The sequence below is a fragment of the Calliphora vicina genome, chromosome 3 (assembly GCF_958450345.1).
Source record: "Calliphora vicina chromosome 3, idCalVici1.1, whole genome shotgun sequence".
Classification (NCBI taxonomy): Eukaryota; Metazoa; Arthropoda; class Insecta; order Diptera; family Calliphoridae; genus Calliphora; species Calliphora vicina.
The window spans coordinates 24,996,594-25,021,090 of NC_088782.1; the positions used below are offsets into that span (position 1 = coordinate 24,996,594).

The 24,497-nt window shown below is 28.3% G+C and overlaps 1 protein-coding gene across 1 annotated transcript in view; it reads right to left on the minus strand.

Moving 5' to 3' along the window:
• The window catches only part of Rab26 (RAS oncogene family member Rab26), a 128,292-nt gene extending 104,399 nt beyond the window's left edge, over positions 1 to 23,893 (minus strand). The window contains exons 1-2 of the mRNA XM_065505176.1: positions 23,516 to 23,893; positions 19,300 to 19,410 (exon numbers count right to left, since the gene is read on the minus strand). Of these exons, the coding sequence (XP_065361248.1) occupies positions 19,300 to 19,410; positions 23,516 to 23,893 (489 nt within the window). The remainder of the gene's footprint in view (positions 1 to 19,299; positions 19,411 to 23,515) is intronic.
• Between the last annotated feature and the right edge of the window lie 604 nt (positions 23,894 to 24,497).

Here is a 24,497-nt window from a genome sequence, read left to right on the forward strand (position 1 = left end):
TATGGCAAAATTTTTTATTTTTTTTATTTTTCATCAAAGTTGGGGAAAATTTAAAAAATTGCCCAAAAATGCATGCAACACATTTTTGAATCCATGACTTTTTCAAAATTTTACATCTAGAAAAAAATGGGACAAGGAAGGGCAGGTGTACATTTTTGCATTAAGTAAAGGAATAATCAAAAGGAATATGTTGAAAATATGGCAAAATTTATATTTTTTTTTTATTTTTCATCAAAGTTGGGGAAAATCTAAAAAAAATGGATAGTTCGTAAATATCGATTTACCCTTTACATCCTTAATAAATATATATCAATAGACTCAAAAAGAATGACGATCCGTTACTTAGTTTTTGAGATACTTTATCTGATTTTTAATTGAAATTAACTAAAAATGAAGATATAGACCTTCAACTTTGAAGGTCTATATCTTCTGCATCAAAAATCTGATTGTAATAAGAGTAGCATATTTGAAATCGTTTACAGTTTCCTGTAAAATAGGTTTATTTTTGATTGATTTTTACAACATCACTTGTTCTACGGGCACCACTGTGCGACGGTTATTTTCACTTTGAACACACTTCGTTTTATTTAAATTTAACGAAATGAAGCGCCTAATGAAAGACCATTTATAGTTTTCTAAATTTTTAGATACGTACAAACCGAATTTAAAGCATTAACCCTCCGTTAGTCGTAACTGATCACCAACAATTTTTTTATTGTAAATTTTTTTAAATGCCCTAATTTTGAAGCTATTTTTTGATAAAAATATATTTTTTAGTGAAATTTTATTTTGATTACTCTATAAAATACTTTGAATTTAATATTGATTTTATGTTTACGAAATAAAATGTGAAGAGATTATATTCAAACGCGGCTTCTTCTTTATTGATATCAATTTGATACATTGCGACTAATCTCAATTGAAAATGGTTGCGACTAATGGAGGTTTAAAAAAGCGAAATAAAATATTGCTGGGTTTTCTTAAACTAATTCTAACCTTAAATTGATTTGAGTATTTATCTTTTAGCTGTTACAAAATTTATCAGCATTATAAAGTTTTTTCTCCCTATATTTTTTCCTCTTTGTCATCGTTTACCTCCATTTAATGTTATTTCGTGTATTTTCTTTATTTTTTCAACTTTTATTTTAAGTCCTGTAAAGAATATTTTGCATAAATGATGTGTGTCTGTATAAAAAGTAAATCAATTTTAGATTCTAGCCTTTTGTTATTTTAAGTAACAAAAACATTTTGGAATATTAGTCATTTTGAGAAGTCAAAGGTCAAATAAAGCAACAAGTTAAAAAATTGCAATTTTAAATTTGTCTAGACTGCAGGAGTAAAAAAAAAAAAACTTTAATAAAGAAAATCAATTAAACAAAGCAATGTAGTAATGATTAAAAACAAATTGTATATCATTATTTTAGTTAAAAAAAATTTACTTTTGATACAGAATAACTAAAAGGCACGTGAACTTAAATGATGACCTTTTATAATAATATATGTATATTTGATGTCCATGCCTTTCATCAACAATTTCAATTTGTAATTTAAACCGTTCAATAGTATTATGTGTTTAGTTATAATGAAAAAATCCCCCCAACAATAATGCATTTCAATGAATTTATTTAAAATAAACATGGATTCCAGCACCTTACTGTTTATATAGAATTTATACAAACAATTTTTGTAATCTCTTAAACTAATTTTAATGAAATAATATTAAATTGCTACTATTATTGCTAAAATAGTTATATTGTTGTTTCATATTTCATAGAAATAAATTTAAAAATAATTCTACCTTCCTAAACAAACGAAAACAACCCCTTTCATCAAAATGTTATAAATACCAGGTGTTTATTGAAAACAATTTTAAGAATTCATAGCATAAAATAAATTGAAATAATGGCAAACAAATAAATAAATAAAGTATTATTATTATTTGTATATATAGTACATATCTACAGCCATTATCATCAAATTATTTAAATATGCAAACAATAAAAGTTTCAACAATTCATGTTTGTTTTAATTTTTTTCGTTGATTTTGCCAATTTAAACTTTATTTTTTTTTGTTTGGCCAAAAAAGATGGTGAAACCATAAATTTCAGTTCATCACAAAAAGTTATGAATTATTTTAAATCCATATAAAAAAAAGTATTATTTTATTACAAAAGCAGACTTTATTGTGTCAATGAAACAGTTTTTTTTGCTGTATCATACCTCTAACGTAAACCTCAACACATATGTTGTAATACCTTACAATACTTTTGCTAGACATTGAAATGTTAATCGGATTAATGAAATTTTGAAATTGAAATTAAAGCAACAATTTGTAAAGTCTTGTATTGTCTTGTCTTGTTCTTACATCAGTACTTTTACTCTCTCATTGTACTTTCTAACAGGAATTATATTTATGAGATGAAAAATAATATGGCGTCTAGTATGTTGTCTTCCTCTAAATGTTTGATTTTTAATAAAGCCGTAGGATGTATTTAATTCATTGTTGCTGTTTATTGTAAATTTTATTGCAGAAAAAGGAAAATTTAAAACAAAAATTATTTACAGTTAGTTGATTGTTTTTACTGAAAGCAATGAATTTATTGATTTCATTATTATTGAAGAATCAACAAAAACAACTATAAAGATTGTGTGTAACTTATTTGTAGGGGAATTATATTTCACAAATCAAAATGCTGTGCCCGTTATTCAAATTGGGGTGTTTTTTTCAAAATCAAAGGAATAGGGGTCGAAATAATGTGACACTGAAATTTTGAGTCGAATCGGACAATGTTAACCAATCATAGAATCATAATATTTTGGGAATTAATCTGTTATTTCAAAACGGCTGATCCGATTGCCATCAAATTTTACGTAAATGTAGCAGAGAAATATTCAAGCTAAAATTTTTACGACGGATTTTTACATAATGCTCAGGAGCGGCACTGTGGTTCTCAAGGTAGGGCTCCTCAGACTTGCGTGCAAATTTTGGTTTCGAATCTATTAGATGTAGATTCGATTAGCTCTAATCTATTAGATCTATTCTATTAGCTAGTTATTTGAAAATTGCAGCAATTTCAAAATATTACTCTTTTACAAGTCCAAAAATAATCGATCTGAAATTTGAAAATTGAGAAAATTTTTAATTTTCATTTTAATTCTGCTTTTTGTTTCCTAGAAAAAAAGTTTTGGTTTTTAAATTGAAAACGACCAAAATTTACCAATAGCCATTTTTCAAATATTTTTATCCAACACTTTTTACCGGTTCAAACTATTTTGTTAATTTTTATTTACATCGTCTCTAGGTCTCCTCTCCTATCGCATTTTTGGTTGGACCAATTTTGCAAATTTTTAATACCAAACATTTCTAATCAACGGACAATTACATAAATGTTTGTCAAATATTAATACCCAGTGTTTTTGTCTGCAACAAGAGCCTGCCGTTGGATCTACAAATTTCTGTAGAATTTAAATACTGCAAAGGCAACGAATTGACCACCATTATCAAATTGGCCATAAAAATTAAGCTAAATTGTTTGTGCAAAAATTGGCTTTAAAAAACGTGTATTTTTAGTTTTTGTTACCAAGTGTAGGTTGTTGAATGCAAAAATTCCATTTGGTTGAGGGTTGGTTCTTTTGTTTGCTGTTTCTAAACTATTGTGTTGTGCATGCATGTATGAACAGGTGTCAGTTTATCGAAAACATTAGGGTCATAACTATTTTCAGTGGCCAGTTCACATCACCTCCACGTGAGATGACCATGTCCTCCAAATCGCTCGTGCAGATTGTTTAATGTGACATGAGCTGATACCCACATGTCGTTGGTACCCATATCAACCAATTCAGGCCAAAAGAAGTTGGTAAGCCGCCATGAATTGGACGCTCTTTGATCTCATGTGGATTGGAATCGTCCCAAATTCGACAATTTTCTTTATTAACGTACCAGAAATGGGATTCACGGAACAGAAGACCACAATTTTATCATATATATCCGTCTATTGTTATTTGGCAAAACAAACTAATTAAATGACAGCCAATTATAAAGATATAGATTTAATAATATGGCCGCTATTAACTGATAAAGTTCGGATTTCCCTATTGGAAGACCCTTTACAATGTTCAAAAAAGGACTTTTAAAAATCTAAGTCTGTTGTCAAAAACCTAATTCATGAGAATGCATTTCCATGTATTTTGTTACTATACCACACATATGTGTGAAAAGAGCCTAAATGTATTTAATTTTTATACCCTTCACCTTCGTGAGAAGGGTATATATAAGTTTGTCATTCCGTTTGTAATTTCTACATTTTTCATTTCCGACCCTATAAAGTATATATATTCTGGATCCTTATAGACAGACAGACGGACATGGCTGTCCGTCTGTCTGTCTGTTGAAATCAATTTTCTGAAGACCCCAGATATCTTCGGGATCCAAATCTTCAATAATTCTGTCAGACATGCTTTCGAGAATTCTGCTATTTAAAATCAGCAAAATCGGTCCACAAATGGCTGAGATATGAGGAAAGAACCAAGACAACCTCGATTTTTGACCTATTATTGACCTATATCTGGATTACTAAGACATTAATATAGACAATATGGAAAAATTTTAACCCGAATTTTTTTTTCTAAAAAAAAATTGAAAAAACAAAAAAAAAAATTTTAAATTTAAAAAAAAAAAATTTAAATAACAGGAAAAAAAAATTTTCCAAAAAATTAAAAAAACAACTGGAAAAAAAATTAAATTTTGTTTACCTAAAAATATTTAAAATTTTGAAGTATAATTTGGTGAAGGGTATATAAGATTCGGCACAGCCGAATATACCACTCTTACTTGTTTTCATTGCCATTTCTCTCTCCTTCCGTTCTATGTATTTATTGTATGGTGCTACAATTTATCATACACTTTTGGAAAAACAGATACAGTTTCCTTTCCGTTTATATAGAAATATATATTTACCTTAAACCAATATATATTTAAACTGCTGAATTCTAATCTAAAAGTCTGACTAAAGAATCAAAGAAATTCAATAGAAAATTTAATAACGTATATGGAACAAACTGCAACAAAACAGAAAATGCTATATTTTTTTCTAAAGTTTAACCAAATAATATATAAAATCATTATAAAATAGTACAATGTATGCAAAAAATTAATGACATACATGCACATTTATGGCAGTTTTGAAGGATTTTATCTACAGATATTCGCACTTTTTGAAGTTCTTATTTGAGTTGGATGATCTTCTATGTAAAAAAGATCAAAAACCCTAAATTCGTTTTTATTTAGAAACATTGGGACATTTTTTCACTTAAGGACATGAATGAAATTTGAATGGTGTTGAAATATATTGTTAGTGACAGTTGGATGCTAGAACAGTTAGACCACTTGTTATACTCCAAATTCTATATCCTATAAGTAGGTCACCCCGGGTATGTCACATTTTTAAAACGATCCTATTTCTTCGTTTGAGTTCCGATTTCCAAATAAACAACATATAAAGAATCTTCTCGCCGAGATTCCTGATTACAAATCTAAAAATTTGTTTTCATTTTCAATAGAAAATTCTATATAGGAGTAAAATTTCATTAAACAATAAAAAGTATTCCATGAATTTTTTAATTGTCAAAAGTTGTACATATTTTTGAAAGAATATACAAAATCCATTGATATATATGTCTTATGTTTGGTTTTTTATGTGGCAAATTAATTAGGGATCGGACTAAGCGCTTAGAAGTTACAGATTTGTTACCCTCTATTTTTTTCTATACCACTGTGCAGCGTGAATTACAGGTCTTGCTGAGTACTAGAGTGTCCAAAAAATTGGCAAATTTAAAAAACCGGTTTCCGGTTTAACCGAAAAAGTGCGTTTTTTAAAAAACTGGTTTTGTTTTTTGTCTTTTAAAAAAACCGGTTAACCGGTTTATATAAAGTTTTTATTCAATATGAAAACGGTTTACTTAAATTTATTTTTATTTGTGGACTCTAATAAAAAATATGTTAAGAATGGTGTACTAAATCTTCGGAAATTTAATATTTTTGAATTATAAAGGCTCTATCTTTACACATTTATATCTTTATATCAATTTTCTATAAAATAAATTAATATTTTTAAAATACTAATCAAAGTTTTTCAAAAACATGTTTAAATTAGCTTTAGAAAATATATTTCACAAAAACCGGGTTGTCAAAAAACCGAAACTGGTCGAGTTTAAATCGATGAAAAAACCGGTTGACCGGTTTTCGGTTTTGGATACTCCACTGAGTACATTACAAATCGTGTCTTAAAATTTCAAAAGCACCCTCATATTCAGAAGTTATTCTAATAAAACAGTTTTCACTGATGTTCGTCAACTTATCGACCTGTAACTCAGCCAGTTTTTGTCTGACATTAAATTCTTTAAGGGGCTTTGGAAAGAAAACTGATTGCACTTCAAAATGACTTGCATTTTTTGATACATTTGTGAGTTATAAATATTGTTATTTATAAGAATATCTAAAAAAAAAATTATCAACTTTTTTGATTTATTTTAATATGAAAGCTTATAAAAAAATATACCACTGTATAAACAATATTGTAAAAGTTATTCAACTTTTCATTAAAAGCTTTTTTAGTATTTTCTCCCCCAAGCGCATATAAATTAAAGGCCTACTACACCTATTAGGTCGCTTTTCAAGTTCTGACAAACAGTGTTATTTTGTAGCAAATTACAAATATTATTTCAAAATATTTAGCCCTTCTATTGTTATCATTTCGAAATAACTAAATTCCAGATTTTCAAATGGTAACGCAATTCAAAATGAGTCCTGAAAAACCTACAGAATTTTGACCAGCATCAAAATTTTTGTTTGCATTTTTTCCCATACCGTTAGTTATCTTTAGATTAAAATTGTTCCAAACAAAAGTACAGTTGTTGGAAAACTGTACCACCCTATATTTAAGTTTATGTATGTATATGGCAAAGTTCGGGTGTTTGAGTGAGTGTTTTATAGGATAAAGGCAATTCAAAAATAAACAAAGTGGAAAATTTTTGTGCTTAAATAAAATTGTAATTTCAATAGGAAAACCAACATCCAGAAACAACTGCATAAATTGACCATGACAATGAATAAAGAGTATCTACTCGCACACAATCACAAAAGCACAATCGCCTACATATGAATTATACATTATATGTATATAAACATTAGGAAGGATCCAAAAAATATGTTGACTATGTTCCTTAATAAAATGAAAGTTTAGTTAGGAAATGATTTGACGAATAATTCTAAGAAACATTAGTAAGTCTAAAATTGATTTTACATATTTTTGAATTTCCACAAGGTCAAAATCCATTTTAGACTTACGAATTCTAGGGAAAAGTTGCTTAGATTTCTTTGTAGAATCATTCCCCCAACGATTTTTTTTATTTGTTTTGCATCCATACAAATCGATCCAGTCTAATATAGATATGTGTATATAAAAGCACTAACAGTAAATACGATTCATACACAAATATTTGTCAGTATGTTGAAATCAATTGATTTGAATTAAATTAGATACATGCGTATGTATAAACAAAAATAAATATACTAGAAATATGTAAATAAATACGAAAGTACATCAAAACAAATAGGTTTATATGGACGCATGTACCGAATGTGGTCACAATAATTATGCTGCCATAGTAATTTCAATTCCGAGTATAAATAAACCCAAATATAATGAAATGTTTATCAAGCCGGCTTAAAAGAGAGACGGAGAGAGAGATACACACCACCACAGTAACCAAATTTGAAAATGTTTGCAAAATTTAAATTGAAAATGATATTAGTAAATTGTCAAACAGTAGAAATGAAAATAAACTTTTGTATAATATGCCAGATAAACCAAGCACTAATTTGAATTATTGCTAAAGTAGAGAATGATAGAATATGAGATTATGTTTGGCCTAAGCAACTACAGAGTGGAGATAATTATTAAATTATTATAGGAAACTTTTCTCTTGACTAGAGAAGAGGTTTCTATAGTTAAATACAAAACTATTTACAAATACCTTTTAAGGAACGGAACAGTAATAAGAAGAAACTATACTTTCGAAGAGACCACAATTTAAAACAAGTAAGAAATACCCTACACCAAGTAAATGAGTAAAAATATTTATCTTTTAAAATATCAATAATTTATATTCGTGAGTGATTTTCGGAAGTGTGCCTTATATGGGAGCTATGACCAATTATGGACCAATCACCATAAAATTAGGTCGAGTGATTTATGTCTATATGAAAGTTATTTATGTTGAATTTTGTGTATATACTAACATTTTTAAGCGATTTATGCACGTTAAAGTGATTTTCGGAAGCGGGTCTATATGGGAGCTATGACTAATTATGGACCGATCGTAACAAAATTTGGTGATATGAATTTTGTATATATAAAACTTATTTCGAGCGAAATTTGTGTAGATACATAGATAAATTAAACATTTATGACCGATAAAGTCCAATTTCGAGAGGACATTTGTATGGGGGCTAGATGAAATAATGGACCGATTTCAGTCCTTGGGCCGAAAAAATTATATTTACCAAATTTTATCGAAATATCTTCAAAATTGCGACTTGTACTCTGCGCACAAGGTTTACATGGACAGCCAGCCAGGCGGACGGACGGACATCGTTTAATCGACTCAGATTCTAAGTCGATCGGTATACTTTAAGGTGGGTGTTAGACCAATATTTTTGGGCGTTACACACATCTGCACAAACGCATTATACCCTCCCCACTATGGTGGTGTTGGGTATAAAAATATAAGCCTTTTTTGTGTCTCCTATAAAATTTATGCTAATTGACGTTTGCCCACTAAACAGACGTACAATGAAGTTAAATTTCCCAATTTTGCGTGTTAGTATCCCATGGCTACTCTAATTGTCACAATTGTAATTTACAATTTACAGCCAGCCATTTTATATATTATAATCTACTTATTTTTCGACCAACAATTTCTTAGAAAGCGTTAATTGCCTGATTTCTCTAGAAATTTATTTTCATATCTTCTTAATTAACACTGCATCATGAACTTGTTATTTGTAAAAGTAATAATAATATCAAACTTAATCAAACGCAACTTTAAAATTTTCTCAAAACTTTTCCTACAACTCTTTATAGTTATAGCAGTCGTCGATCATCCTACTTATAATTTCAACTTTTCATTTTTATTAAATGTTAAACTTATAATAACGTAGCAACATTCCATAAATAGCTTAAACATTTTGTAACGGAGACGAGAAAAATGTTTTAGAAAACTTTACTTTTAGATGGAGACTTTAAGGGAAAAGTAAATGTCAGTTTTTTTTTATATATTAAGAACATGTATGTTTGTGTGAGTAATTCTGTGTGTTTTGTGCAACCTGGAAACGGAAACTAATCATCATGGTTTCCTGTGGTAGATTTTAAACATAAAACTTGGCTGTTTTGCTTTTCTCTTTTTTGTGTTGCGTTTTTTACAGTTTGCTTAAGAGTCTAGATATTGTATTTATTGGTATATACAGCATTATATACATACATTCATACATTTGTATCTATGTATTTATTTATTTAGAAAAGGAAATTATTTAAACAGATTCTCTGAAATATTTATTGTTATAAATTTGATTTTTTTTTCTCTTTCTTTTTGTGGAATTTTACAAAACTTCACTGAACAGGAAATGTGTATAAACAGTGTGTTAAAGACAATATTACTTAGTATGAAGATAATTTATAAATAAAATCAGGGTAATTATAAAGAATATCACAAAGGTGAGTTATGGTTTCGAATTTTGCAAAAAATTAATGTCACAAATGAAATTTTTAGAATTTAACATAGTCTGCTTTTACACACAGCAAGTTTACTTGATAGGGTATTCAATCGATTAACCGTTAATCGGTTAACCGATTAATTTTGGACGGTTAAATATTCGAATAATTTGAAATTGCAGATTTTCAAATAACAAATAAACCGATTAATTTGTGTCGATTAACAGATTAACCGAAATTCTTTTCTTTGCACTTTAAACTATTTTTTTGTATTTATTTATCCGTTTCAATTCAAATGCAAAGAAGACACGGATTCTGAGTTATGACGTTGTTGCAGCAAATAGGCGATATGTTTACAAAAATGATCTCAAATACATTATTTGCTGTTTTTTATGTTTTTGTACACAAAATTCGTTGTTGTATTTTCAATATAAAATGAAAATAGAAATTATTCTATTAATCGAATAATTTTAAATTAATTATTTGTTCGATTAACCGATTAAACCAGAATCCCGATTAATTGAATACCCTATTATTTGAAGCAAGTCTCTTTGATTCTCTTTTAGACTTGATCGTCTGTTTACACACATCAAGACTGTGTTCAATTTTGCATGTCAAAATCTAATAGACGCCATAGCGAAAATGAGAAAACAAAAGATAATTGGAGAGACTTGCCAGTATAAGCAAGTGTGTACCCCTCTTCTTTCTTCTTGCCTCTCTCTCCTATAAACTCAGAATTGCGGCAATAAAACTTGCCTGTGTAAAAGCAGACATACAGTTTGTTCGTTTACACAATATTTTTTACTAGTATCTGTTTAAACATGATTTTTATAAAAAATAATTAAAATTTTAAATTTAAATTCTGTTACAGAAATTTTATGAAAGTGGAATTTAAAAAGGTGGCAGTTTTTTTCTTCACATGCTATGGAGGCGCTACTTACATTTTTCTAAAACACAAAACTAATGAAGGAAACATTTATTTGTCGCTCCTAAAAGTATGCATGACATATTCGAATATTTGTCCTTTTATTACAAATTTTAATTCCACTTTTGCATTTGAAAGTGTAATTTTTTTGTTTTTTTAAAACTTAAATACGTTTTAGTCTTAGAGCGGAAACTAGAAAAAAAAAACTGAAACAAAAAAATTGCTTAAAATCATATAACACAGTAGTGCTGTTTTTATTTTCACATATGTAGTTTTTTTTTACTAACTCGGATAGGTCAGTTAGGTCTTTGACAGCAGAGCTTCCGGTCTATGTATATTTCTCTATGGTTTTATTTTCCTTTCGCACGAATTTAATGTCTGTGACATATATATGTAACTGTATATTTGATTATTATATTATTCCTTAGAAAAATTAATTATTTCTGAGTTTTATTTTTTATTTCGTTCATAAGAATTATTGAGGTTTTTTTCAAACAAAACTCATAAGCAAAAATAAGTAACAGATTTTTTAAATAAAAATATCAGAAATTATTAGTAGGTCTTTATGTTCTTCAAGTTTAGCTTCAATCGTAGGTCTTCATATTGTTTAATTTTAGCTTCAATCGTAGGTCTTCATATTGTTTAATTTTAGCTTCAATCGTAGGTCTTCATATTGTTTAATTTTAGCTTCAATCGTAGGTCCTTATGTAGTCCATGTTCAGCTTCAATCTTACGTCTTTATGTTGTTCAATTTTAGTTTCAATCTTAGGCCTTTAAGTTGTTTTGTTTTTTTCAAATAAAATCATCAGATTGAGACAATTTACGTAAAGAAAATTTATTTTTTTCCAAAGTTGTTTTTTTTTAATTTATTTTTAAAAATTTTTTTTTGGAACTGTTTTTAAATTTTTTTTTTTTTTGAAATTTAAAAAAAAAATTTTTTCTTTTTCAATTTTTTAGTATTTAGCGAAAAAAAAAACTTTTGGTGAAAAAAAAAATCGGGTTAAAAAATATTTTTTCCGATTTTGACCCATTGTAGGTCCAACTTATGGTCTTATATACGTCATTGCAAAGGTCTTTGAAATATCTATCATTAAATATCCATATTGTCTATATTAATGACTTAGTAATCCAGATATACATAGGTCAAAAAATAGGTAAAAAATGGAGGTTGTCTTGGTTTTTTCCTTATATCTCAGCCATTTGTGAACCGATTTTCTCGATTAAATTAACCGAGCCGGAAGAATTCCTGGGATATTGATGTATGAATCGTGTATGTAAGTTATTTGGGGGCTTCGGAAAGTTGATTTCAACAGACAGACGGACATGGCTTAATCGACTCCGCTATCTATAAGGATCCAGAATATAATATATATGCTTTATAGGGTCGGAAATTAAAAATGTAGAAATTACAAACGGAATGACAAACTTATATATACCCTTCTCACGAAGGTGAAGTTACAGTATTCAACGGTAAACGGTTGTTGTTCCAGCTAAGTAGATGATTGGTCTACTGCAGCGGGTCTTCGGATACATGTATGATGTTGCCATAATGATTCAATCGATTGTTATTATTGCCTTGTGTCAGTTTCGTTAATTGGTTGTTGATTTCCAAGTATTTAAAACTGTTAAAATAATATGTTGGAAAATTCGAATTTAAGTTTGAAAACTCGAAATAATTTTCGAAAATTCGAAATTATGTTCGAAAAATTTTGAAAGCTGTTCAAATAAACTCGAAATCATAAGGATAAAAATAAAATTTTAGTTTTATCTATGGCCAATTACTTACATTTTCCAATTTCGAAAAAATGTTGAAAAAAATGGAAAACGTTCAGGAATTTTAAAGAATTTTCAATGTAGTTTCAGAATATAAGCTTTTTTAAATATGTTCGAAAACTCGAATTAAGGTAAATAAAGCGACAAGATTTAATATCATATATGTATAGATATTGTATAATGTAATAAATACTTCGATTTAAATCAAAGTGTTTTTTTCTTCATTTTAGAGCATTTTTATAAAAGTTTTTATTTTTAACTAGTTTTATTAAAAATGTATTCGAACAAAGCTATAATTTCATAAAAGTTCAATTAAAATTCTTGTTAAAGAAAATTCCAATATTTTCTTTGAAAATTTTATTTTCCATTTACAGCTATTAACTTTAACAGGAATAATATCGCTTGACATAATTGTGCGTTTTTATTCAGAACTATACAGCAATTATTAACATAAAGTGTCTCAAAAAGACTTGTCGATGTTCACAATTAAAATTAAAGTTCATTTCATTTTAAAAAACACAATTTCTCAAAATTGTACTAAACAATAAAGGACAGTAAACAGATGTTACCACAAATACATCAGAAATACCACATACACACAAACATATCTAATTTCTCACATAAATATTTCTGGTAAAGATTTTTAGTAAAACATAACATTTTCAAACTGATTTTTATTCCCTTAAGACATACATACATAGGCGTATGAGTAATATTACTTTGAACAAAGAAAAAAATAAATAAATCACTCATACGTACGTATACATATGTTTGTAACTACAAATTTTACACACAATTTGTTTTGTTTGTAAACGTTTCCTTTTTACACATAAATTATTAATTTTTTGTAATTTTACGCATAAATAACATTCAACTGAAGAGCGATGATTTTATTTGATTTTTTGATTTAATTTCTCACACCATTTCATACACTTTAGCACACTTTAAAATGCAGCTGTTTGTGAACAATTTAAATTATTAACAAAAAAAATTATTCTGTACTGCTGGCACATGTTATAATCAATGTTATAGAGATGAAATACAATACCATAGATAAATTCATATAGAACGGAAACTATCCTGCCAAAGACCTAACTCAGTTAACAAAAACCTAAATGGAAAGAATGAATTGGTATAAAAAAGTATGTGATGACAAAAACAACACTCGTATGTGTGATTATTTTGAGTAATTTGTTTTAGTTTCCGTTCTATGTGTATTTCTCTATGCTTACATATGGACAAAAACCAGGGATTGCAAAGTTGCTATAGTTGTACTTTTTTGGTACAATTCGGTAAAATATAAAAACTTATACTTTAACTTTGAGATTCATAAATTAAAATTTTAACAATTACATTTTAATTTAACTCTTTCAGTCACGCTTTTTTGTGAATGCGATTAAAATCAAAACTCTTACATTTTTACTTTACTCAAGGTTAGTTTATTATAAAAAATAAGAGAAAATAATTCGAAACATCAAAAAACCACCACATTCCAAGGATATTTTGTGGAGTGAAGTGGTTAGTTTACTAACCACCTTGGCAGTTGGCATTAAAAATAACTATGATAAAAATTGGTTTTTCGTATAAATATTTTTTTAAACCGAAATAACAAAGTAACACTGAATTCGATGAACAATAAACATCCTGTACTTCTTTTTATTCAATGCGTTGGTTTTTAAAATATTTTCAAATTAATACATATGTATATTTATCTAACCAGAGCACCCTGACGGCAAAGTTTTGCAAAAAATCATAAACGATGACTAGGGTTTTTAATTTCCCGACCTTTTTTGATTCCCGGGAATCGGTAAAATTTTTCTCTACATTCCCGGGTAACCGGCTATTCCCGAAATATATATAATACTATGAATATTGTAGCAAAAAAAATACTATGAATATTGTAGCAAAATTTCATATAGAAACTTAGTGTTTTAATCATTATATATAGAACTTCGTAGTAATTAATTCAATTTGAGCTTAATTCACTAAAATCTTAATCCGTAATTAAAAAATGTCAGCCTTTCATTTCATAAATCCGTTCCCAATATCTAATTCTTTAGCTTCCTTCAAAAGCTTCATTTAAATTGAATTAATTTTGAAGTTAATTAATAACAGAATTTATTCAAACTTTGAATGATTAAATTTTTGTTGATTCAAATCTATTACAAATTGAGTTTAAATGTCTTTTCTTCATTCAGTTTTATTTAACTTTTAATCATTTTCAAAATGAATTGAAAAAAAATGTCTTAATTTAACTGAATAGTTGAGAGATAAAATTTATGTTGATCTCGAAAATTTCCAAATTATTGGATTCAAAGGTGAATTCTTATAATACAACATCTGCAAAACACACTCATTATAAAGCTGACATTGTTACCAAGGACTATTGCTGTGTTTTCTTTCAAGGCCAAAATCAATTTTATACTTGAAAATACCAAATGGTGTGCCGTGATCAAAAGTAGGGGCCTTTTTTCTGCTAGTGTTTTCTGGAATAATTCGCAACGGTCAATCTTGGCTTTGAAGATTATTCACCTTTATTTCAAGATCGTGCAGTTTTCCATATGCTTTTTTAAATGTTCATTCGAAAAACCCCAAATAAATAATAATAATAAGTGGTCTATTATTGCCGAGATATAAACGAAAAATTTTAAAAACAAAACTTTTCACATTTTTTAAAAAAAAAATAGAGTTTTAACATGTTGTCTTTGCAGTTTCGTCAGTTTTTAATTCCCGGGAATCCCGACCAAAAATCCTGGGAATTCCCGGGATAAAAACCCTAGCGATGACGTCAAAAAATATAATTGTTTAGCAAAATGGCAATAGATGCCAATAAACTATGTTTTAAAGACTATAGAAAAGGTGGTTAGTAAAGTGACCACTCAAACGCAAAGAGTTAATGAACTTAATAAAAGATTTTCTAATAACTACAAACATTTGTGACAACAAAACATCATATGCGGGAAGTTTTGCTTTACATCTTTAACCTTCGCTTTACCAATACCCACCCGGGTGACCACTCGGTTTTTGTTAGCTTAATCATTTTTTTCATTTTGTTTCGATTTAAATAAAATTTAGACTCAATGAACAAATTTTAGAGTTCGATATTATTTAATAAAAACATTTTAAACTTTTTATAAGGTTCTTTCGATTTTTTAAAATTTTGTTCGTCGGATATATGTATAGAAGTGCAGTATCACCCGGGTGGGTATTGGTAAACCACGTACATAAAAAACCTTTGGTAAAGCGAAGGTTAATTTGAAAAAAAAAAACTGCCGCTAAAGCACACCGATTGCTCATCGAAGCTTATGGTGAATGTGTATCATCGGTTTCAAGGTCTAAGAGATGGTTCGCATGGTTTATAAGCAGTGATTTTGACACGGAAGACAAACATCGCCCAGGCCAGTTTGAATACCAAGAATTGGATGCATATTACTCTATGAAGATTTTTGTAAAATTTCACAAGATCTTGCAGAATCATGGGGAGCTACTCACTCAGCAATTTCAAAACGTTTGCACGCAGTAGGATTCATCCAAAAGCAGGGAAATTGGTTACCATACAAATTGAAGACGTGAGACCTTGAAAGAAAATTTTTCATGTCCGAAATGATGCTTAAATGCTATAAAAGTAAAGAATTTTTGCACCGAATTATTACTTCAATCAGCCGAATCAACACCAAAGCCAAATATCCATGACTCTAAGGCATTGGTCTCCAGCAGTACGCCCGCGGGAACCGTCTATGTGTGAGTTTCTTATATATGTGAAACCAAAATTAAAAACGAACATGAGTTATTTTACAAGTGTTGCCAGTGAAGGATATTTTCATAAGAAATTTGGTTCAGTGTACACACATTGTAACACTAGAATACGAAACAAATCTATTGTTGTGAGAGTTTGGTTAACAATACTCTAAGGTAATGAATGATCTGTATTTGGTGGGTCCAAAAGGGTCCTATCTATTATGATTTACCGAACGCAACTAATTCGTTTGAAGCGAGCAGACATGAAACCGTAATATTCCACCATGACAACGCTAGGCAATAAAACCATTTAGAAAGAAGTGGTTGGGAAGTTTTTCCTCAACCGCCTTAAAGTCCAGACCTTGCCTCGTCCGACTACTATTAATTTCGATTGATGCAGAACGCTCTCTCTGGAATACGCTTCACTTCAAAACATAGTATCCGAAATTGGCTTGATTTGGTCTTGGCCTCAAAAGATGCTCTTTTGTCTCGGAATTCATATGTTGTCAGAAAGATAGGAAATGGTCATAGCTAATAATGGCCAATACTTTAAATAAATTTTATTGTATAAATGTTTCAAAATAAAAGCTAAGAATTTGAAAAAAAAATCCCTCAAATTTAAGTAATTTTTTATAAATCTTAAAATTTTGATTTTTTTTTGAAGGGCTCGAAAGCAAAATTTTGGCTTCAAAATTTAGCACCTTATTATTTTTTACCGGATGGCTATTGAGCAATAGATATATTGCTCCTCCATATCCGCTGAGCAGTTCATTCATACAACTCTAAATTTAATAGTTGAAATTTGTGGTAAATAAATTAAAAAAAAAAATATATTTGAATTTGGCTTCCCATATTCTAACTCCTAATAATATTTTACAATAGATCTTGACAATAAAGATTGTTGATGACGGCCTTGGCAGGGTAGAAAATACATTCCAATTTGTCAATTGTCTAAAATAAATTTTCAGTGATATTCTTTGAATTACAGAGTAATTATAATAAACTAGTTGATAAACTAGACCGCCCGGCTTCGCCCGGTAGCATTTACTAATATTAGTTCTTTATACACCGGCCTGTTCTTATTTATTTGCAAATAAAATATCTAAATTAGTACTGCATACTTTAGGGATCTTTTTTATTTAAAAAATCCGAGTTTTACCCGGAATTTTTAGATTTTTTTTCTTTAAAAACCATCTCCTGAAAATTTCGAATCGAATAATAAAATCAGCCAAATCGGTCCAGCCGTTCTCATGTGATGTCATTATATACAAGGACCATTTAATTTTTATATATATAGATCAACTTAAGCCAAATTAAAAATTTACATAAAAAGTTCAAATAATTACCAAAAAATCTATAAACAAAATTAAAAAAGGAAAAAAAAAACTCTTGTTTGATTCTGAAATTTTGTAAAATAAAATAGTATTAAATATATAATATTGCCAAACTTGTTTTAATTATTAGTTTTATCATTTAATTTTAACCTAAAACTCAAATGCAATATTGAAATCAATTCAGTTGCGGATAGTTTACACAGACGATTTCACTTTCAATTACATACAGACTCTAATATTGTTAAACAAATTAAGCAAAATCAATGTCAGTGTAACCACTAGTTACTCTTTAAATATAGCAACAACAACAATATGCAGTCACCATCAACATTCTCAAAAACAATATGGATGCATGTATGAGTATAAAAAACAACACCAACATCAAAGTACTCCATTAAATAAACGTTTTTATTACATTTTTGAATTTTTTTGCTCACTTTTTTTTTAAACACAAATCTCACTAACACACACTCTTTTATATGTATTCACCTTTTCTATGGGGAAATTGCAAGGTTTTATATTTTTTTTACAGTTACTTTTGTTTTATTTATTTGGCAAAAATTAAATTTAGAACATTTGAAGTTTGCTTTATGTTGCGTATTTAACAAGTGATGACAACCAAAAGCTATGAAAACACTTTACAAACTGAAGTATTTGTACAGATAACAACCATATTTCATAGAGTGAATGGGCAAAATACAACAAAAACAAAAAGAAACAAAATACCAACAAAAGCAGCAAATATAAAAAAATGCTAAAATAAAAAAGGCGCCAAAATGTCTAGAAAAAACAAGAAGCAACAAGTTTCTGGAAAAAGGAAAATTGCTAAAAACAACCACATTATCGTTTATAATTTCACAGGCTCAACAATGTTGCCCTTCCCCGAATGAGAAATGTGTTTACATTAGTAGTTAGTAACTTAAGTAAACATTGTTGCTCAACATTTGTTTATATACATTTTTACTGGTTTATGGTAGTTAGCAAAGAATAACAAGATGGGAAAGCTCTCAATTTTTGTACAACAACAACATTACTCTCTGCTCACATGCAAGTACTATGTGAAAACACTTGAAGAAGATATAAATAAAATAAAAACTTAAAAACTTTTTCTTCAAATTTCCTTTAAAATAAAAATTGTTACACATTATTTCGCAAACACACAATTTTTTGCACATACTTAATATATTTAAATAACCGGATCAAAAATATATTTTTTTAAATTTTTTAACATAAAATTTTTGAGGATTGAAATTAAAACTGAAAAAAAATAAAGTTGTAAATTGCTGTATTGAAAATTAAAAAACAATTAAAATTAATTTAATTTGTATAAGCAGAAAAATAACTATAAAATCTTTACAGATAAATATACATTAATACATTTAAGAATTGTTTGAATTTAGATATTAAATGTAATAAAATTTTGTTATAATATTTTTTCTTGTTATTTTTTGTTTCTAATTATTTTATTTCTTTGTCAAATTTCCACACAAATTGAATTCTTTTGTGCAATTTAAATTTGTGTAAAAAAACCATGTTGCTAGCAACATTTTACGATGAAAAACATAGTGCCTGAATGAAAATGTGTAAATAAATTTCACAGCAATTTCATTATTATATTTTTTATATGGATTTTGTCATATTTTTTCATGTGAAATCGAACAGAATACCGAGCTTTAGCAGCAGCACAGCAGAGTTTATTTTACATTTTTCTTTCATGTTTGTGTGTGTTTATTTTTTGTTTTTTCTTTTTGAAACTTACCGTTAATGCAATGCCCACTGTAGCAGAAAATGAACCCAAACGAAATTCTCCTGTATTGTATTTAACCAGAAAAGAAGTTTTTCCCACTCCAGAATCACCCAGCAATATAGTCTAAAAATAGTTTAAGAGAAATTCATTTATGTTTTTGTTTTTTGTTGTTGTTTATTGCTAGAATATACTAGAGTATAGGGGTTGTAATAAAAATTAAAGTTAATTTTAAAATTAGATGTCTTAACTACAGGATTTAGAAAACTTAACTACAGATTTATTGAGTTTGAAGTATATGGTAGCTAAAGCAACCACGGGGGGCAGAGTGTGCTTAATAAATATGGGGCGAGATATGAAGATGAATAAGTGATTAAAAGTAAATACAAATGAAAATAAATAAGGTCGAAAATTGTGTGGTTGTGAAATGTTTTACTTTGTTTTTGATGTTGCACTATGGCCTTAGTTAGACAAAATTAAAGGTAGTTAGCAAAGAATAACTAAATTAATAATACCAAAAGGTGATTTGCTCACATCTGCACCATTTTTTCATAGAGCATTTATAAGAATTTTATATCAATCTGTGCTCTTAAGGGTTAAAATCCATTTTTGCACTATTGTTGTAAATGTTAGACCCTAATGTATATTTTTCTCCAGTTTTATTAAAATCGGCCCTAAAATATATAATATTTCGAAATCTTTCATTTAGAAATTCCAAATTTTGCAAAATTTTACATTTGACCTTCACCATTTAAGGGTTAAAGTTGTCAGTTTTTAGTAACTTTCACAGTATATTTAAAATTATCTGAACTATAAGATTCTGTATAGGTTTTACTTAAAATTCATAACAGTATGGAAATATAGCCAACAAATATAGCCAACAAATTAGTTTTTCCCGAAAATCGCAAAATTTTAATCGCAGGTACGGAAAAACTGCAGAATGTATTGACATATTTTTTCATATTTTTATTCCATATTATATCTATATAAATAAAAATCAATTGTCGTTCGTTGGTAATTGCATCAGTTGAGAACTGTCAGACCGATTTAGACAATTTTTTTTTTAAATGTTGGTCATAGTCCAACTTAGGTTTTTACGGAATGAAAAATTTACCATGCCCACTTTTTTCGATTTATCTAAAATCGGAAAACGGCTACACCGATTTGGCTAATTTTTTATTTAAATTTTCGTAGTTATCCAAACACAGAAAAAAGTTTCAACATAAATATTATGATTCGAATTCATTGATTTCAATTCATAACATTTATAAATAATTTCTTAAATAGTATGATTTTTTTAATATTTTATGTTTTGAAATAAAATCTAGAAGGCTTGAAAAATATAATTTCAATTTAATTTTTATGTTGTTCAAAAATGTTTGAAATTTTTCATGGAAAATTTTTAGTTTTTTTATGATTTTCAGCTACAAAATGATATAAAAAGCGCGAAAATGATTAAATTGATTTAAGAGGATGAAATGCTTTTATATTAATGAATGTTTTATTATGTTTAATGATAATTTTTAAGTTTCAGATATTCCCCTTTTTATCTTAAAATATTGGCCAATATATGGCTATTATGCAAATATTCTTGCACTAATTCATTATATAATACAATTATAATGCAATTTATTAAAAAAATTAAGTAAAAAAAGCTAAAATTTCCGTCATGTAAAATTTTATAATATTTATGAACATGTTCTTATTTTGAATGAAATAAGTTTGGGAAAAAAAAGTCAAGTTCGATTAATAATATTTATTACAAAATTCATTCCAATTATGAATTTTTTTTTTCTGTGAAGTTAAGTTTCTACTGAAGGAAAAATTTACCACGCCAATTTTTTTTCGATATAACAAATTTTTTAACTAATTTTTTTTAATGTTCGCAATACATAGTCCGCAAAAGTTTTTACATAAATAAAAATACTCAAAAAATCTAAATTCGCTAATAACTTGGCCAATAAGCGTTGAATCAAGAAAAGGAGCTCGATCTGTGAGCGTTGAATCAAGAAAAGCAGCTCGATCTGTGATCTTTCATATTTCTGACCAAAAATCGATTTTTTATATAAAAACTCAAAATATCCAAATTCGCTAATAACTTGGCCAATAAGCGTTTAATCAAGAAAATCAGCTCAATCTATGATCACTCATATTTCTGACCAAAAATCGATTTTTTATATAAAAACTCAAAATATCTAAATTCGCTAATAACTTGGACAATAAGCGTTGAATCAAGAAAAGGAGCTCGATCTGTGATCACTCATATTTTTGACCAAAAATCGATTTTTTATATAAAAACTCAAAATATCTAAAATCGCTAATAGCTTGGCCAATAAGCGTTTAATCAAGAAAAGCAGCTCAATATATGATCTGACCAAAAATCGATTTTTTATATAAAAACTCAAAATATCTAAATTCGCTAATAACTTGGCCAATAAGCGTTTAATCACGAAAAAGACCTCCATCTGTGATCACTCATATTTCTGACCAAAAATCTATTTTTTATATAAAAACTCAAAATATCTAAATGCGCTAATAACTTGGCCAATAAGCGTTTAATCAAGAAAAGGAGCTTTATATAAAAACTCAAAATATCTAAATTCGTTAATAACTTGGACAATAAGCGTTGAATCAAGAAATGGATCGCGATCTGTGATCACTCTTATTTCCGACCAAAGATAGATTTTTTATATAAAAACTCAAAATATCTAAATTCGCTAATAACTTGGTCAATAAGTGTTGAATCAAGAAAAGGAGCTCGATCTGTGATCACTCATATTTCTGACCAAAAATCGATTTTTTATATAAAAACTCAAAATATCTAAATTCGTTAATAACTTGGACAATAAGCGTTGAATCAAGAAATGGATCGCGATCTGTGATCACTCTTATTTCCGACCAAAGATAGATTTTTTATATAAAAACTCAAAATATCTAAATTCGGTAATAGCTTGGCAAATAAGCGTTTAATCTAGAAAAGCAGCTCAATATATGATCACTCATATTTCTGACCAAAAATCGATTTTTTATATAAAAACTCAAAATATCTAAATTCGCTAATAACTTGGACAATAAGCGTTGAATCAAGAAAAGGAATTCGATCTGTGATCACTCATATTTCTTACCAATATTCGATTTTTTGAATCAAGAAAAGGAGCTCGATCTGTGATTACTCATTTTTCAGACCAAAATTCGATAACTTATATAAGAACTCAAAATATGTACATTGATTTACATGTATTCTGTTGTTGCAAGACTTAGGTTTTTGACAACAAACTTAGGTTCTTTGTCTCTCAGTAGCGCTTCTATGTATATTTTATTCTATGTCCTATATGAATAAAAATTATCATTCAATAATACGTTTTTTTTCTTTTTTAATTTTTACCCTTTTCAAACCGCTTCTCACAAATTCACAAATCGAACACAAGCTTTTTTTTAACTTGGACAGGACAACGTCTGTCGGGTCAGCTAGTTCTCAATAAATCTCAATGTGATGATAAAAAAATTCTGAAATTTTATTAACAAAATTTTTAAAAATTTGAAAATGAAATGAAATTTTTAAAAACGTTATCCTTCGAAGACAAAAACTCATATACAAGTAACTATGGATATATTTTAAGAAAAACTTAGCTTTTATTTTAATATTTCTCAAAATATGTTAATTTTGTTCATACATTTCTTGTTCTAGTGTCCTGAGACACGTTAATGGCCTGGGGAATTTTTAATAACTTTAAAATTTTTTAACCAATTTTTGTCGTTTATATCTCGTTACAAAGATTTTTATATTAAATTTCAAAAGTAATTATTTAATGGCAACATTTTTACAAACACTCATGCGGCACGCAAATTTTTAACCGATCAAGATCAAACTTTTACATTTTTTGAAAATTTTATGAAATAGAACCAAAAAGTTTTCATATAAAAAAGAAAAATTTCCCCTCCCCCCCAAATGGTTCACCTGGATCCGCGCCTGGTGAAAGGTATATAAGATTCGGCACTGGCGAATATAGCTCTTCTATATGTTTTTAATTGAAAATGGATTTATACTGATTCTTTGAAAGTTCCAAATAACAACAAAATGTCAGAGAGAAGTTATAAAACTATGATTTGCAAAAAGTACTTAAATGTTGCTGGATACATAACCCAAAATGTTATTTATTTGTGATTTTGTTCCACCTTCTTATGGATAGGTGGATACTTCCTCCCACTTATCTCTGCTCATATAACTTACCTTGTGATTAACCGTATCATCGAATGGTGGTAAATGTTGGTGAGTCAGATGAGATGGCATACCCACCTCATCGTAGTGATAGGAACGCCAACCATCATCATAATCATCTATTGTATAGCCAGCATCTTCTAAGGCATACATTTGTAAAGCTTCCCGCGGTGGTCTATAACCCGGATAGCCACTGGGCATTTGAGAGCGACAATATTCGGATGATGCCAGAGCTCCATCGCCATAATAGCCAGAACCTCTAGTTAAACTATATTCGGTGTTGGCATAATCTTTACGGCGCCTGGACTCCTCTACACGGCGCTGTGTAGTTTCGGGGTCTTCGAAGACATCATCACTCATACTGCTGGCATCGTCGGGTATTTGGGACATTTATGTAATTATCTTTGTTACTGATTGCACTTAAAGTTATATGCTTTTTAACACTTATGATGATTGTTTTATAGTTAGTTAATTAGAAGAATACTTTTGTAGTAGATATGTTTTAAGATTAAGATTGTTTTAAAGTTTGGAAGGGGTGGGAATAGTTTATAGTTTTAATTTAACCGTTTTTATACAATTAAAGCTCTATAAGCATTAGGTACTAAATATTTGTTGCTATAATTTTTAATTCTTCAAAGCTATTTTCCGTTCTAATTGCAGCTTTTTCTTATGGATTAGTTTTTATTAAAGCTTTTTGGCAATTTTATTATAGACAGCATCCCTTTTGTAATTGGTCCTTTTTTAAGTTACTTTCAGTTAAGAGCTTTTTTGTGGTTGTTTATTTTGGTGTATACTAAAAACGAAATTATATAAACTTTAGCTTTGTACTTGTTTAAAGAGCTTTTTTAAAAGAGTTGCCAGTTTATTTGAAAAGATAAATATAAAATTTTATAAAAGGAATGAATGAAACTGTAGAATACTGAATACTTGAATAAACTTATATTAACAGAGGTATAAATATTTCACAATTTTTCCATTTAATGCATATTAACAA